The sequence below is a fragment of the Myotis yumanensis genome, unplaced genomic scaffold, assembly GCF_028538775.1.
Source record: "Myotis yumanensis isolate MYYU_CA2020_CCGP unplaced genomic scaffold, mMyoYum1.0.hap1 SCAF_8, whole genome shotgun sequence".
NCBI classification, from domain to species: Eukaryota; Metazoa; Chordata; class Mammalia; order Chiroptera; family Vespertilionidae; genus Myotis; species Myotis yumanensis.
In genome coordinates, this window is record NW_027223759.1 from 43,606,464 (window position 1) to 43,624,210 (window position 17,747).

Here is a 17,747-nt window from a genome sequence, read left to right on the forward strand (position 1 = left end):
TAAATTTTGTGAAGGGTCAAAGGCCTGTTTCTAGATTCTTTTTTTGTGTGTGTGTGCTTGTGGATGTCCACTTATCCCCACTTAGTCAGGAAGGATATCTGGAATGAGGTCCGGTCTAATTAGCGTATTACTCTTTTATTATAGGTTCTATAGGGTAGTTGGGTGAGTCTTTGCTGGTCTCACTGGGGATCTCTCATGCATTCAGACGGTGGCTAGTCAGTATTAGAAGGTCCAAAATGGCCACACCCACAGGTCTGGGGCCTTATCAGGTTTGGCTGGAAGTCCAGGCATTTCTGTTCTCTTTTACCAGTACCTGTCCTCTCTCTCCTAGTGGTCTCCAGCTCAGTTTCTTTGTAGCATGGTGGCTAGCTCCCAAGAGAGTGAAAGTGTGGCGGAGGCACAACACTCTTCCACCTAATTCTTTGGTCAAAGCAAGTCATGATGCCAGCCCAGAGACAAGGAGGGAGGGAGGAAAAATAGGTTCTACCTCTTGATAGGAGGAGTGGCAACAAATGTCTGGTTGTCTTTAATCCACTGCACTCTACTAATTTCCTAATATGGTTTGTATAAGCTCCCCTGGAAGAGTTGTCCTGGCTGATTCTTAGCTTCTTGTACTTACTGTAGAGCAAACATATCAAACTAGCGGCCCACGAGCTGCATGCGGTCCACAATGAATATTTTTGCAGCCCAACCAATATAATGTTATGTAAGAAACGTTTTAATAAAAATTTTGTAACTTAATTTTTACAATATCCTGTTATACATAATTATTAATAATGAACTACAATGTTCGCTAATGACTGATTTCTATAATCATGTTGCATTCATTTCCCTTACATGGCTTATGTGCAGGCGCACCATTTCTCTCCACTAATACCAGCAGTGAATATTTTAGCAGCCAATTGCCACGTCATTAGTCTTGGACTGACTTGTTTGGCGTATGCAACAGGAAATATTTCGCTTTCGGAAAACAAGAAAAATAGGCTTATTTGCGTTACGCTTATTAATTTGTGCAGTTATTCAGTGTCTGGTAAGTTAATGTTCAAGAAAAAATATTAATTTTTATTAAAATGTTCTATTATTTTATGTTAACGATTATACATTTATTTCAGCCCTTTGTATTCAGCATGTCTCTATCGAAATAAACCTACATTTTTATGAAAATTGAAGCTTTTGTTTTTTTGTGGCCCACATAAACTTAAATCTTGTTTATTGGCCCGTGTTAGCCTTTGAGTTTGACATGCTTGCTGTAGAGGCTTCATTCTTGATTGCTTAAAGAAATTCCCTGGAGGAAGATTATTCTCTAGGCTGCTAATACTGGTGATGAGAGCATTTTCATTCTAAAGAGCTCATAAAGTTAAGCTGTGAATCAGAGATTCCCATGTCTGTGAATGGACAGAATAACAAGCTTTTAAAACATTTTTTTTATAGTATACTGGAGACCCGGTGCACGAATTTGTGCACGGGTGGAGTCCCTTGGGGTGGTCTGCAGAGATCGGGCCCCAGCTCGCACCCCCCAGCCTTGCAGCCCCGCAGCCCCGCAGCCCCACCTGCCACCCTGTCTTGGTATAGCACCACCCCCTCACCTGCTCCACCATCCTGCCTGTGGGGCGATTGGCGGGGCAATAAGGCCCCCCCTCGCACCCAAATTGGCCTGGCACCACCCGTTCACCTGCTCCACCATCCCGCTGCAGTCCCGCTGCCATCGGGGGCCTATCAGGGCTGGCAGCGCCTCCATTGCTGCCCGCTGCCAGCGCCGTATCACCAACGCCCACCATGTTTCATGCTTCCCCCTTGTGGTCAGTGCCAGTCATAGTGAGCGGTCAAACTTCTGGTCAAACGACTGCCTGAGGGGACAATTTGCATATTAGGCTTTGTTTATATAGGATACTAGGTGCTCAATAAGTATTTTATTTTTATGCTGACCAGATTTTTTCCTAATATATGATTATAAAAGATTTCACATATGGAAAAGCACTGAATTTTTATATGTAATAATGTTTATTATGTACATTACATACAAAGAACAATAAATAATTATGTGTATTTTATCTGTGGGATAAACTATATTTTTCTTTTATAGTTGTAAATTCTTAGCATTAATATCTTCCACTTATGATTATTGTTTTTTTGCAAAGAGTGCTTGCATGAACTAGTTTGAAATTGATGTGGAAGTGAAGGTACAGAGTGGTGCAAATTTTAGTTCTTAAAAATTTTTTAGGTCATTTAAGGCCTTTTAAAAATGTTTGCTTTTGATAGAACTATAGCAAAGGACAATAGTGATCTGAATGCCAAAGCTGGCCCTCGTTTTAAGTATGTACTCAACTAACTTAAACTCTGTGCCCTATTTGACGCTCTCAGTAACTCCCCACTTCTCTTGCTCTTTCTTCAGTCTTTTGTTTGCTATACTTCCTGAATTTGCTCCTTAATAATAGATTTCTGGTCTTGGTTGTCTTCTCTTTTATACTTTCTCCCTAGTGGTTTCATCTCCTGTTTTTAATCATCTACTGGCTTCTATTTTCTAAATTTATATTCTGCTCAGGTTGCATCTGAGTTCCAGATTCATGTATCTTCTCCCCTGAATATCTCCAGTTAAAATGTCTCCACTCAGCATGACTGAGGCTAAGCTCATTGCCTCGTGTAGTCCCTATTTGGGGCAATAACACTACTTTCCATCCAGACACTTGAGAGATTTATTTTTGCATCCTTTTCCCTCAACTCTATTTTTTTAGTAGGGCACTAAACCTATCTATTTTCTTCACATTTTCATTCCTACTCATTTCTTACTTGAAGTATTGCAGAGGCTTCTGCTTTCTTCTTTCCTCTTCTTTGTACTGCTCCAATCAGTGAAAGGGAAACATTATTGAGGCCCCAGGGCCTAGGGTATTCAGGCAAGAGGCAGCCCTGCTGGCTGAGCAGGTGGGTGGTGGAGGGGCCTTATTTGACCTTGAGACACAGGTTGTTGGTGTGACCACATGTCTTGTGGGAGTTGACAGCACTGGGGTGCAGATGGGCAAAACAGTTGAGGCAGATCATATTGTCGCAGTTGTACTTCTAGGCGAGCTTATATGATTTGCAGTTATTTTTCTCCCATTCTGTAGGTTGTTGCCTTTTTACTTGGTTGCTTCCTACAGAGGTTTTAAGTTTGTTATAGTGTCATTTTTCTGTTTTTGCTTTTGTTTCCTGGGCTTCTAATATCATATCTAAGAATCTAATAGCATGACTTTCCCCCTATGTTTTAGGAATTTTATAGTTTTAGATTCTGTGTTTAGATCTTCAATACATTTTGAGTTAACTTTTGCATATGGTATAAGGTAAGGGTCCAAGTTCATTCTTTTGTATGTGCTATCCAGTTTTCTCAGCACCATTTGTTGTAGAAACAGTTTTTCCCCATTGTGTGGTCTTGGAACACTTGTTAAAGATCATTTAACCACGTATGGGAGGCTTAATTTCTGGGCTCTATTTATTCCAATGGGCTATGTATCTATCTTTATGCCAGTTTCACACTGTTTTGATTACTATAGTTTTGTTATATGTTTTGATATCAGGAATCACGCTGTAGACTTTTGGGGAAGAATACCATGGAGGTAAAGTGCCTTTTCTTGTTGCATTATAATTGAAGGATATATGATACCAACACAGCATATTACTGGTTATATTAACCTTGATCACTTGGTTAAGGTGGTGTCTACCAGATTTCTTCACTGTAAAATTATCCCTTTTCCTTTTCCAAACTCTGTTCATTAGAAGCAAGTTACTAAGTCCAACCCAATGGGAAGGGAATTAAGCTCCACCTCCTGAAGGAAGAAATATCAAAGAATTTGTAGACATTTGTTAGAACCACTACAATAAATTAATTAATATGTGGGAGAAAGATATTTTGAGGCTATTCAAATATCCTGTTTTTCTTTAAAGTTTCCCCTACTAAGTTTTATTATTCCTCAGAATGGATTTTGCCTGCAACAATTATTAATGGTGTTTTAATGGTGATATTTTAATTCCCTTATTTGTTTTTACATTTATTATTTGGAATTCTTCTATGAGGAAGATTTGTCTTGCCCCCACATTTTGTTATTTATTCACCTCACATTTCATTATTTATTCAATCATTTATATAGTTGTATTTGGGCTCACTGAATTTTGTTCTAATCTTTGGGTTATAACCCAATACTATTAGTACTGTTTATTTTGTTGCTGAAATTGTTCTGGCTTTGGCCATTAGGAGCTGTTCCTTAGAAGCAACTCATTAAGTCCATCCCACACCCAATGGGAAGGGAATTAAGCTCCCCTTCCTGCAGGAAGAAATATCAAAGAATTTGTAGACATTTGTTAGAATCACTACAGTAAATTAATATGTGGGGGAAAGATATTTTGAGGCTATTCAAATATCGCCTCTTATAACCCTTTGACATACCCCCATCATCGCCCCCCCCCCCCCCCTTTTAAAGTACTTTTTTACTTTCTGACACTAAAAGGTATTTCAAACTACATTGTATTTTTCCTGTCCCAGCCTTGACTCCAGGGAAGCCAGGTTTCTTTTACTGGAGAATGGTAGTTAGAAACTAAGATCCAGGCTCTAGGTATGACATGTGCTGCTGTACTGCTTTTGGTCCTTTCACTTGTTAGGACACATAATGTGGTTATACTAACCCATGTATGTACATATTGCTATTTATTTCTGTATCTAGCAGATAGATACTTTTTTTCTTAACAGTTTAGTTGTAACCAAATTAAAAACATATTGAAAGAACATTGTACTTTTTTTCTTTTTTTAAAAAATATTTTATTGAGTTTTTACAGAGAGGAAGGGAGAGAGAGAGTTAGAAACATCTATGAGAGAGAAACATCGATCAGCTGCCTCCTGCACACCTCCTACTGGGGATGTGCCTGCAACCCAGGTACATGCCCTTGACCGGAATCGAACCTGGGACCTTTCAGTCTGCAGGCTGACACTCTATCCACTGAGCCAAACCGGTTTCGGCACTTTTTTTCATGTTTTGGATGTGTGTTCTATAAATGGTTAACTCAGAGTGCTGTGGATTTGCATTGGTATCCTGACTTCCTAATACATATTATAATTTTGCATAAGCTTTTAGATAAAACACCTATTTAGTCAGATTTATTTATAACAGTAAAATATGCAATTTCAAAAATAAAGATTTAGGTCCTAAATGGAGGGGCCATGCATTATCTAGCCTTTTTTATTTTTTAATGCTATGATTGCCGAAATGATATTTATGTAAACCCATTCTTGCAAAAGAGAGATATCTACAATTTTGAACCTCCTACTTTCAAGTTTTAATAATAATCTTAAGGAAAAAAGCGACTTTACCTGATCTAAATGTGTGTGTGTAAAACCCTCATTTTGCAGAAAGCCTTATTGGCTTTTAACACTTCAGGCTTAGGCCAAAACTTTCAAATTCTTTGCTTTTGCAAGGCGTTTCTTTAATAGATTTGAATAGATCAAAATGTTTTAACTTACCACTGAAGCCTATAGTAATAATCTTTAGAAATTTTCCTTTTTTTCTTCTTTATTTCTTTGTACCTTTTTGTACTTACAAAGCTATTGGAAGGTATAGATGACTTTATGAAATTTAAAATCCATGTCCAAGATTAGATGATCTGTGAAAATGGAGATTTGTCTTCCATTCTAGTTTGTATGTAAGAATTTTTTTGGCCTAAGAGATAATGGGACTTTTTTTTTTTACCATATGATGTTTTAAGGGATAAACTTTTTTCTTTTTTATAAAACATATTTTTGTCCATGTAGACAATAAAAATTGCTGTGTACACTAATAAAAGAGAAACATGCAAATTGGTGTCACTCTGCTACGCCCACCAGCCAATCAGAGCAACTATGCAAATTAACCCAACAAAGATGGCGGTTAATTTGCATACGTGGGGGCAGAGCGAAGACTGAAGAGGCTTGGCTTCTCCGCTGCGGCCTGGATCCTGGGTGCCGGAGGAAAACTGGTGCCAGCAGCCAGGGGAAGGAAGAAGGAAGGCCTATTGTGCGAATCTTCGTGCAATGGGCTTCTAGTACTTAATAATAGCCATAAATTTGAAAATAACTCCATAAATTCCTTACAGTCTTTTTACATTGCAATTACTATGACTGTGGTAATAGCAGCAGTTTTTTAAAAACAATAACATAAGAAAATACAGCTACATTTCTTTTGTCCCCTCCCTCATTCAAAAAGGCACAAGTGTTCTATAAGTGTTTGGATTAATTAATATATTTAAATTTTGTTTTAGTACTTTTATTGTAACATTATTTTGTAATGTTTTCATTACAGGTATATCCTATATAATCTAATCTAGTAAAAGAGAAACATGGTAATTAGCTGTACAGCCGCTACCCTTCCCATTGGCTAATCAGTGAGATATGCAAATTAACTGCCAGCCAAGATGGTGGCCGGCAGCCAGGCAGCTTGAAGCGAACAGGGAGGCTTCCTTGCTGCGCTGCCGGCCTCTCAGCTTGCAGTTTGAAACATTGTAACAAATATAGAAGCTAAACAAAACCCCAGAAACTGGCTTTAGTCAGCCAGGCTTCAGCCAGCAAGACCGCAACATTGTTTCGAATACAGAAGGTAAACAAAGGCCAGAAACCTGCTTTCAGCAGCCGAGCCTCAGAGAGAAAGCCGGCTCTCAGCTCCAGTGACAGGCATAGAAGGTAAATAAATGCCAGAATAAAAAAAAAAAAAAGAAAAAAAGGAGAGGTTTGGAGCTTCAGTCGCCCACCAGCCTGAAAACAGCCCTCAGCCCCTCACCCAGACTGGCCAGGCACCCCAGTGGGGACCCCCACCCTGAAGCAACAAGATGGCGGCTAATTTGCATACTGAAGGCAGGCGGCAGCAGGCAAGGCTGTCTGCGGTTTGGGACCCAGATCTGTGACCCTGCCAGACGGGGGGCACCGCGGGAGGCTGTCCGCAGTCCAGGACTCGGATCTGTGACCCTGCCAGGCGGGGCGGCAGTGCTTGAGGCTGTCCGCAGTCCAGGACTCGAATCTGTGACCCTGCCGGGCGGGACAGCAGTGCTTGAGGCTGTCCGCTGTCCCGGGACCCGGATCTGTGACCCTGCCAGGCGGGGGGCAGTGCTTGAGGCTGTCCGCGGTCTGGGACCTGGATCCATGTCCTCGCAAGTGGGGCGGCAGTGCTTGAGGCTGTCCGAGGTCCCAGGACCTGGATCTGTGACCCTGCCGGGCGGGGGGGCACCGCGGGAGGCTGTCTGCAGTCCGGGACCCGGATCTGTGACCCTGCCGGGTGGGGGTCAGTGCTTGAGGCTGTCCACGGGACCAAGACACGGATCTGTGACCCTGCCAGGTGGGGGGCAGTGCTTGAGGCTGTGCACGGTCCTGGGACTCGGATCCGTGACCCTTCACGGTGGGGAGGCAGCCATCAGCGCCCAGGAGTGACTGCGCAAGATCCACCTCCTGGCCCAGAAGGTGCAGGATCGCAGGGACAGCCACCGTGGCGGGCCAGACTGACGTCCTCCTGGCCGCACCACGGGGGTTTGCGGATCTGCAAAGCCAGAGGCCTCCGGTGTTCATATCCCCCCTGGCATGCGAACATCCCCCAGCACACTGTCACCCTCCCGCACCTGCAACAGTTGCAAACCAAGGCGTGCACAAGTTCCCCCCGCCTCTCCACCGCACTTCCATCAACCCGGCATGCCTAACACCCCCACAGGATGTGCACACATCCCCTCTGATGCGCTCACATCCTTTGGAGAGTGTCTGGGTGTTCTGGGTGCTGAGAGTGGGCACCTGTGAGATGACAGTGAGAGGGTGGAGTGGTGATGCCCTGTTCCCACGGAGGCCAGTGCAGCTACGAGATCACCTCTGGGGGGTTAATGCAGGTGCTGAGGCGGGAGCAGGTGCAGACAGACACACCTGGTGGGCGCGGGCGGCCCTCTCTGAGGTGCCTTCGGTCAGCGTTCAAGATCAGTAGCCCAGAGGCAGAGAGGAATTCCGTCCTCTCAGTGAAACAGTGGGATAATCGGGGCGACTGTAGAGGAGGAATGTGCACTTTGGGTGCCAGCACCCATGAGTGAAGGCTGCCCTGACTGAGCCTTGCTTGCTTGGGGCCTAGAGCACTCCTGCTGGGCAACGGGTGACAGGACGTGCTTTTCTGAATTAATGAGAGAAAATGTTGATTCTCCTGCTGCCCACGAAGGTGGAAAGTGAAGTGGGGAGACATGTGGGGAATGAGCAAGGTTCCCTGTCTGGGGGTTCCAAATCTGCTGTTGGTTTCTTTCACCACTGACTAGAGATATACAGGGTGTCCCCCCAAAATGTATACACACTTTGAATACCTACTAATTCCAATGGTTTTAAGCATAAGAAAGGAACAACAATGGAGCTGTTATCTGTTCAAAGTGTGGGCACAAACAGATAGTTGGACATTTCCTGAGGGGTCTCAGATTGGAGAGGGTGAAGGCCAGACTGAGGGGCCCCTTCTCCCCGCCCCACCCCAATGCACGAATTTCATGCACCGGGCTACTAGTCCTATATAATAAAAGGCTAATATGCAAATTGACCGAACAGTAGAACGACCGGTCGCTATGATGCACACTGACGACCAGGGGGCAGACACTCAATGTAGGAGCTGCCCCCTGATGGTCAGTGCGCCCCCACAGGGGGAGCGTCACTCAGCCAGAAGCCGGGCTCATGGCTGGTGAGTGCAGCGGTGGTGGTGGGAGCCTCTCCTGCTTCCGTAGCAGCGCTAAGGATGTCCGACTGCCAGGGGGCCTAAGCTGTCAGTTGGGCATCCCCCGAGGCCTCCTGGACTGCGAGAGGGCACAGGCTGGGCTGAGAGACCCCCACCCTTAGTGCATGAATTTCATGCACTGGGCCTCTAGTAATATATAAGTAAGGTCCCATGGACTATTCTGGCAACTTAAGTATCACTTTTTGTTTTTGTGGGAAGGGGAACAAGATATGGAGAGTGGGCCCATTTATGTCACCATTTACTTAACATTTTTGTAGTTTTCCCTCTTGGGAGAAATATCCTAAGGATTCTGGTTGTGTTCTTAAGGTCCTCTTAAGTTTCCTCTGAATTCTTTGCTGGGTTCTCTGTCCTCCAGAATCTGCTTTCCATGAATGTAAAGCCTCTTTTTCTGCCTAGAATGGGCATAAGGTTTCTAGGGAAAAGGCTGTGGAGGTCAGAGCACTTCTTTGAGACTTTTTTCAAACATTTTCAGATTTCTAGCCCCTTCAGGTGGCTTCTGTATTCTGCATGTATATGGCTTTTGTAGTTCTGGGTGAGAATTCTAATCTCCTGTTAGCTTTTGCATCTCACCCAGAAGCAGAATTTCTTCCCTCCCCCAATTTTTAAAAAAATCTGGTTATTTGCCTACAGAATTCTCCAAAGTCTGAATTTTGTTGATTGCATCTATGTGGTATCATTTAATATGTTCCCGTGTCCTCTTTATTTCCTGTAAAGTGGTAGTAATATCTATTAATAAAGCTTGATCAGATTAATATCAGATAATTTTTGATTGGATAATTTTGTCAAGAGTACTCGAATAATGATATATATACTTGTATTGTTAGGAGATACTATTTTACCCCTCTTTTTGCAGTATTAACTATCATTGGTGATCATTACTCAGCTCCATTAATTCCTTAGGGGTTGCAGAATGGTAATAGTCTAAGTTTTTTATTCTTTTTTCACTTATTGCCTAGACTATGTCTATAAAATAATATCACTATCAACTCTTTGTTACCGTAAAAGTATAGCGTCACCTAGCATCCTTAAAAGGTGGTCAGAGAGGGTTTTTGTTTTGTTTGTTAAGGATTATTAACAATTCATGGATATAAAGTTACTGTTGACCCTTGAACAACAAGGGTCTGAGGGGGTGGGCATGGTTAGAGGGACCCACCATGGCACAGTTGAAAATCTGCCTCTAATTTAAATTGGCCCTCTGTATATGCAGATACCCAACTTCAGATTGAAAATTGATTTGTTACTATTTATTGTAGCTATTTTTATTGATGCTCAGATTGATCCATTTTGGCCAGCAAGCCTATTCAAATTGGCTAGAGAGTGCTTTTGATAGGACTCTAAGACCTTTAACAATTTCCTTGTTTTCCCTTGGGAAAAATCATTTGGGACTCATCTATGTATATAGAGAGAGCCAGGGGCCGTCCATCTGAAACAACCAAATGGATGACTGAACAGGCTGAGTGGGGCGACCAGGCCGGCAGGGGGGTTAGTGAGGGATGACCAAACGACTGAACAAGCAGGCTGCATGGGGCGACCAGGCCAGCAGGGGTGTTAGTGAGGGGCAACCCAATGACTTGAGCAGCAGGCTGTGTGGGGCGACCATGCTGGCAGGGTGGGCAGTTGGGGGCAACCAGGCCGGCGGGGGGTCGGGGGGGAGGGAACTGTTGGGGTGATCAGGCCAGCAGGCAGGCAGTTAGGGGTGATCAGGCCAGCTTGCGCTGTCGGTGCCCTAGGCTTCACTGCCTGTGCTGCCGCCTGCCTGGCTGGCAGGGACCAGAGTGTCGCGGGCCAGCTGCTCCCACCCCTGGTGGTGGAACAGGGAGGAGGGCGCTGGGTGCAGGGAGGGGACCTCAGCTGGGGTCCTCCTGGTGCTGGGAAGGGGCCCGGCCTGGGCCCAGTGGGGAGCTTAGGAAGTCTGGCTGAGCAGATTCCTGTTCATACCAACTTACTCTGCCATCTTCCTCCAGCTCTCCATGCTAGCCCCCCTGCCCCATCTGCCTGGGGGCATGGCTTATGGGCAACCTCGACAAGCACAGACTGTGAACCTGGAGACTCGAGGAAGAGTGTCCGGCGGGGCCTGGGAGGCGGCCAGTGCAGAACTACCAGGGCAGAGCTGCTTCGGTGTCTCGGTGAACATTGCAACCGACCGACCCAAGGAGGAAACCAAGAGGGGAAAGGCCAGGAGCTGTGGATTCCCAGCTCTTTAGTCAGTTGAAAACAGCCCCGCTTGGAATTCGAGGCAGCTGTACATTCAGCTGAGAAGTGAGGGGGCTGAATACCACCATCGCTGGGCTCCCGTCGGTCTGAGGCCCAAGCATCCACCACGAGAAGGAAAAAACGGAGGGAGGGGCCCAAAGGAAGGGAGGACAATCGAAGGAAACATGTCTAGACTTTCCCCAGCCCTTTCCCTCTTTCCGCTGCCTACAAAAGCCCCAGGCCCGGCCACAGTTCTGTCTCCACCTTTTAGTCCCCTGTTCTCCAACCACAGAGGAAAGTAATAAAGAAGGAGTCTGTGCTGCCTCCAGAAAGTATCTATATACCTGATCGGCCGGCTACCTCCCGCAGAGGACATCTGTCAGTAGGACATCCCCTGAGGGCTCCTGGACTGTGAGGGTGGGGGGCAGGCCAAGCTGAGGGACCACCCCCCCGTGCACGAATTTCGTGCACTGGGCATCTAGTAATATATAAAGAGTCCAATGCTTAAAAACAATCTAGCTCTATAGAAACAAGTGATGTCATCTTAATTATCATTCCTAAGGTTCTGGAATTGTTACCAGGCTCTTAGAGGTTGCCAGTATAAATTCTACAACAGTCAATATTATTTGAGTGGGTTGTTAGCTGAGTCTGAATCTAGCCCAGTGGTTCTAAAACCCGACTTTACATCTGCATCACCTGAGATATTTTTAAAATATTAAGGCCTACACCAGATCTTGAAAGAGCTGGTAATGGCATGCCTTTACATTCTCAGCTGATTCTGTTATAGGCAGGCATTTGAAAGCTACTGGTTGACCAATGGTGCTCTAAGCAACTAGCAATGATTTATGATTTATGTGGCTATTTTATCCATCGTTTCTACATTTTTCTGAAATGTTTTGTCTGAATGTGATATAAGAAGCAATAAGAGCAATATTTAAAGACCTATAGGCAGTTGTAAGTATCTTGTTTCCAAACATGCTTCTCACCAGTAGTATTTAGATAAGCTTTGATTATTGCCTTTTGTTCTTTATTCTCTTATAAGATTCTCAGTTTTTTTAAAAAAAGGACTGATTCTTTGGTTTAAAAGTTCAATCAAATGAGCTAACTGTAGTGTGAGTTAATTTCTCCTGAAAATGTGTTGGTAGGCTTAGATCTCATATTACTAGACATTTTTACCTTAAAAATTTTGGAAAAGAAAATAATCATTATCCATAATCCCACCATCCTAGCACAACCATTTTACTTTTGAATACTCTTTTGTTAACAAATTTGGTCTATATGCAAACATTTTTACATAATCATGTCTAGCTGGAGTTAGCAAGCACCAGTCTCACAATTCTCATATAATCCTTTACTTTCTCAATTTCTCCAGTTAAATAAAAATTATATGGTATTAATTTTTATTTTAAATTATCATGTGTGTTCTGTTTTTGGAGCAAGGAAGGAAAAGTCACTATAATGTGTCTGTATTACTGATGAAATTGAAAAGTAGTACAAAACAGATTAACAAACCTTTACAATTCCATTTTTTAAAATTTTAATCTGATTTTTCGCAATGCAATTATATTTTTACTTATTTTTTAAATACTTTTTATTGATTTTTATAGAGAGAAAAAGGGAGATAGGGAGAGAGAGAGAGAGAAATATTGATGAGAAAGAAAACATCTTTTGGCTGTCTCCTGCAAGCCCCCTACTGGGGAACGACCTGTAACCTGGGCATGTGCCCTAAATGGGAATCCAGCCATCAACTTCTCGGTGTATGGGATGGCACTCAACCAACTGAGGCACACCGGCCAGGGCTCATATTTTTAAAAATGTGGTTGGTGTAGCCCAGCCAGTGTGGTTCAGTGGTTGAGTGTGGACCTATGAACCGGGAGGTTGTGGTTCGATTTCTGCTTGAGGCATATGCCTGAGTTGTGGGCTCAATCCCCTGTGTGGGGTGTGTAGGAAGCAGCCAGTCAATGATCTTCTCTCATCATTGATGTTTCTATCTCTTGTTCCCTCTCCCTTTCTTTCTGAAATCAATAAAAATATCCTATATAATAAAGAGGTAATATGCAAATTGACCATCACACCCTTGCACAAGATGGCCGCACTCATGTGGTCACAAGGTGGCCACCTCCATGTCATCACAAGATGGCCACCACAAGATGGCCGGCAGGGGAGGGCAGTTGGGGGTGACCAGGCCAGCAGGGGAGGGCAGTTAGGGGTAACTGGGCTGGCAGGGGAGGGCAGTTGGGGGCGACCGGACTGGCAGGGGAGCAGTCAGGCATCGATCAGGCTGGCAGGGGAGTGGTTAGGGGGTGATCAGGCTGGCAAGCAGAAGCGGTTTGGGGCAATCAGGCAGGCAGCAGGCGAGTGGTTGGGATCCAGCAGTCCCGGATTGTGAGAGGGATGTCTGACTGCTGGTTTAGTCGGACATCCCCTGAGAGGTCCCAGATTGGAGCGGGTGCAGGCTGGGCTGAGGGACATCCCCCTCCCCCCCCAGTGCAAGAATTTCATGCACTGGGCCTCTAGTATATATATATACTAGACTTTCAAATATATATATTTGACTTTCATAATTCACAATTCTAGACTTAGCAGTAATCGTTATGTACTAATAATTAGAAGGAAGTCCAAGTTCTAATCTCCCATTTCCTATTAGACAATTAGCACCTAGTTCTCAATTGAGAATGCTTAGGAAGTGATTGACCTAACTAGATACACATCTATCTACATTTATGCTAGAAAAGATTACATTAGATATAGGTGAAGTGATAAATTGGTACTACCAGGTACTTTAGGAATTAAATAGATTTGTGGTATCATATGGGACTAGCTATCATTTATAACAAAGATTCTTTGGGAAAATGCTTTTCAAGTTCCAAATACACTGAGATAGGAACATAACCTAATTATATATCATGAGTGGCATTGTTGTAAATTTCATCAATTTCTGTTAGAAAAATTGTATTCTTCCTCCTCACCTGCATCCCAGATTGGTTTTATAAATCCTCATAAATCTTATTTGAGCATTGAAATTAGAGAGATAATTTTTTCTCAGTCTTAGCCTAAGAATTGATTCAATTGTTTTTATTCATTTTAGGAAATCTACGTTCTTCAATGTATTAACCAATAGTCAGGCTTCAGCAGAGAACTTCCCGTTTTGCACTATTGACCCCAATGAGAGCAGAGTACCTGTGCCAGATGAAAGGTTTGATTTTCTTTGCCAGTACCACAAACCAGTAAGGTAAGAAAATCTTTATGCCATTTTTTATTTGATCGCCCTGTATAAACTGACTAAATATCTGTTAGTGATATATTTAAAATCATGTAGAAAGTTTTATTTCCCAAAATTAATATAGCAGTATTGTTTTGGGTTGCAAAGTAAAGCAGAGCATGGACAAGGGTAAAAAAGTATACATCTGGTTGTTAACAGTTGCAGTTATTTTTTCTGGGGAATATGAAATAGAGGGAGTAATTAATCTTATATGATCTCATTTATGTAAAATTATACATTTATGTGTATATTCATAGGAAAATGTATGAAGATCAAAAATTACTTGATGGTTATCTCTGGGTAATGGGATTTTAAGGTGATTTTTACTTCATTTTTTAAATTCCTCTGTATTTGAAATTTTTATAATAAGTATAAATTATTTCTTTAATTATAAAAAATAAGATAATACAAGTTTCTTGTAGGAGGTTCAGACAATATGGAAATGTATAAAGAGAGGAATAAAAATCACCTATACTTTTACCTTGATATAGTAAATACATTGGAGGTATATTTTTCCATTTTCCCCTGAATGTGTGCACATGTACTTACAGAAATAGGATACTTTTTTACTTGGGGTATTATTAATCTTTTTCTAGATTTAAAAACATGAAGTAAACCATAATTATTGTATAAATATACACTATCTTTCCCTTTTATTGAGAATTTAGTTTGATTTTAGCTTTGCATTATTTTGAGTAAATCCCAAGTTTTTGTCTCTAGCTCTGAATTCTGCTGAACTCCAGATATGTATCTAACTGTCTTCTTGAAATTGACACTTGGGTGCCTCAGATTTGACATATCCAAAATGGACCTCTTGATTTCACTCTGCCTGTGTCACAATAGTTCTTCCTTAAGACTTTTGTGATTCATTAAGTGGCACTATTATTTTTCTAGTTGCTTAAGTCAAGACTCAAGATTTATCCTTGATTCCTCTTTTTTCTCCCCTACATTCAATCTATTAGTAATTCCTATGAGTTCTAACTACAAAATATATACCAAATTCATTTACTTCTCCAGCTTCCATCCACTAGTTTTAGCATTAATTGATTTTTTGATTATTACTCTGATGATTGTCACATAGTGATTTTGTAATTCTATAATTTCTTCTTCATTTATTAGTTGGCATTCATTCTACTATAAGGAAGTGCTTTCTTCTCTTTATTCATATCACTGTTAATCAGTTACAATCTATCACAGTCATTGAGCTCAAATTATATCCTCAAATTAGTTCCTTAAGGTAACTTTGGTATCCTTTTTAAAAATGTTTTATTTTTAAATGATTTCAAATTTATATAAAAGCTACAGAATTACACTTAGAATGCTTATATACCCTTCATGTAAATTTCTCCAAACCTTTGAGAATAAGTCACAGACTTGATGCCACATTGCACTTCAGTTCTTCAGTTTGTATTTATGAAATACAGACACTTTCCTACATAACCACAGTAAATCCATCAAAATCAGGACATTAACATCGATCGAATATTACCATCTTAATTCACCAGTTCCATTTAGATTTCTCCAGTTGTCCCAATAATGTGCTTTATAATGTAGCCAATCTCTTAATCCTAATGGGTTGTCTCCTGATTTGGACCCTGGATAGCGCTCCAGTTACTGTTGCGCTGCCTTCTCTCCCCACTCTGTCTCTCTCTTTGTGTGGGCCCTTGCCACTTCCAGACTGTGTGATCATGTGACATTGCTGAAAATTTTCAGAAACATGAAGAGAATAATTTTTAAGCTCTTGGACTTAAAATTTATTGAAATTTTTGGCAATGAGGAAATTAATTCTTAAAATTTCCCCTGGCTTTCCCTTTAGTAATGAACATTGACTAAATACCTTTATGGATTTTGGCCTCTCTGGTCAAGCAAATAAAAAATTGACGATGATTCAAACTACTTTTTCTTACTACCCCAAACTTCTCTGCTATATTGTGAGATTTTAGTTTTTTGTTCTTTTTTAAATCTCTACCTGAGGATATGTTTTTTTTGATTTTTAGAGAGAGGAACAGAGAGAGAAACATTGATCAGTTGCCTCCCATACACACCCTGACCAGGGATTTAACCTGCAACCTAGGTATATGCCCTGACTGGGAGTTGAACTTTCAACCTTTTGGTGTATGGGATGACGTTCCAACCAACTGAGCCACCTGGCCAGGGCTTAGATTTTTTTGATGAAGGAATATCCTATTCAACCTGTTTCTATTGAAGAAAAACATATAAATATTTTTCGTATTCTGCGTTCATTATATTATAGTGATTAAAAAGATTTTTAGCTTTATTGTTTTAGTGTCAAGAAAGTTTATAAGAACATTATTTTGCTCAAATAGTCATGAAATTATCTGTATAGTCATCAAATATCCTTGAATTAGTACTCAGATTTTTTGGGTTTTTTAAATAGTTTTACTAGAGGCCCGGTGCACAAATTTGTGCACCAGTGTGGTCCCTCAGCCTGGCTTGTGGGATCAGTCTGAAACTGGCTCTCTGACATCCCCGAGGGGTCCCAGATTGTGAGAGGGTGCAGGCCAGGCTGAGGGACCCCCACTGGTGCACAATCGAGACTGGGTAGGGACATGGGAAGTTGGCCAGCCAGACAGGGACCGCGGGAGGGCTCCAGGGCATGGCTGGCCCGTCTCTCTCAGTCCCTATCGGCCTGACCCCAGCAGCAAGCTAACCTACCAGTCGGAGCATCTGCCCCCTGGTGGTCAGTGCACGTCATAGCGACTAGTCGACCAGTCAACTGTCTGCCCCCTGGTGGTCAGTGCACATCATAGCAAGAGGTTGAACGGCCTTAGCATATCATTAGCATATTACACTTTGGTTGAATGGATGACCGGACAGTTAGCATATTAGGCTTTTATTATATAGGATTGATTTCAGAGAGTAAAGGAAAGGGAGAGAGAGAGAGAAATATCAGTGATGAGAGAGAATCATTGATTGGCTGCCTCCTGCACATCCCCTACTGGGGATTGAGCCCACAACCCAGGCATGTGCCCTTGACCAGAATCAAATCTGGGACCCTTCAATCCGCACTCTATCCACTGAGCCAAACCAGCTAGGGCCAGTTTTTTTGTTTGTTTTGTTTTTAGATGTTGTGTTACTAGTTTAAACCTTAAATCTAGAATCAGAATTAAGAAACTAATTTTCATTACAATATAGAATCTTAGAACTATAGATTGTCCTGTTTAGTTTCCTTATAAAAGGAACCCCAGAAAGGTGAGATGATTTGCTCAAGACTACACATAGTTAATGTCAACCAGGAATAGAACCCAAGGCTTCTCATTTCAAATTCAGTGCTTTTTCACTCATATCTATGCTACTGAACTTTATATTTATCATATGGGTGGTTTTAATTTTGAGAAATATCACTTAGGATAAGTTTGGTTGTACTTAACATATTGACTTCAACATATCCTATATAATAAAAGGTTAATATGCAAGTAGATTGAATGGTGAACAACCGAACAACCAAACAACCGGTTGCTATGACGTGCACTGATCACCAAGGGGTGCGCACGGAGCATGACAGGCGGTGGCTGCGGTGGGATAGTGGAGCAGGTGAGCGG

At 42.2% G+C, this 17,747-nt stretch overlaps 1 protein-coding gene across 2 annotated transcripts in view; it reads left to right on the plus strand.

Annotated features, from left to right (window-relative positions):
- The window catches only part of OLA1 (Obg like ATPase 1), a 160,593-nt gene that overhangs the window by 9,754 nt on the left and 133,092 nt on the right, over nucleotides 1-17,747 (plus strand). For both annotated transcript variants that reach the window (XM_070422734.1, XM_070422735.1), the window contains exon 3: nucleotides 14,011-14,154. In XM_070422734.1, the coding sequence (XP_070278835.1) occupies nucleotides 14,011-14,154 (144 nt within the window). The remainder of the gene's footprint in view (nucleotides 1-14,010; nucleotides 14,155-17,747) is intronic.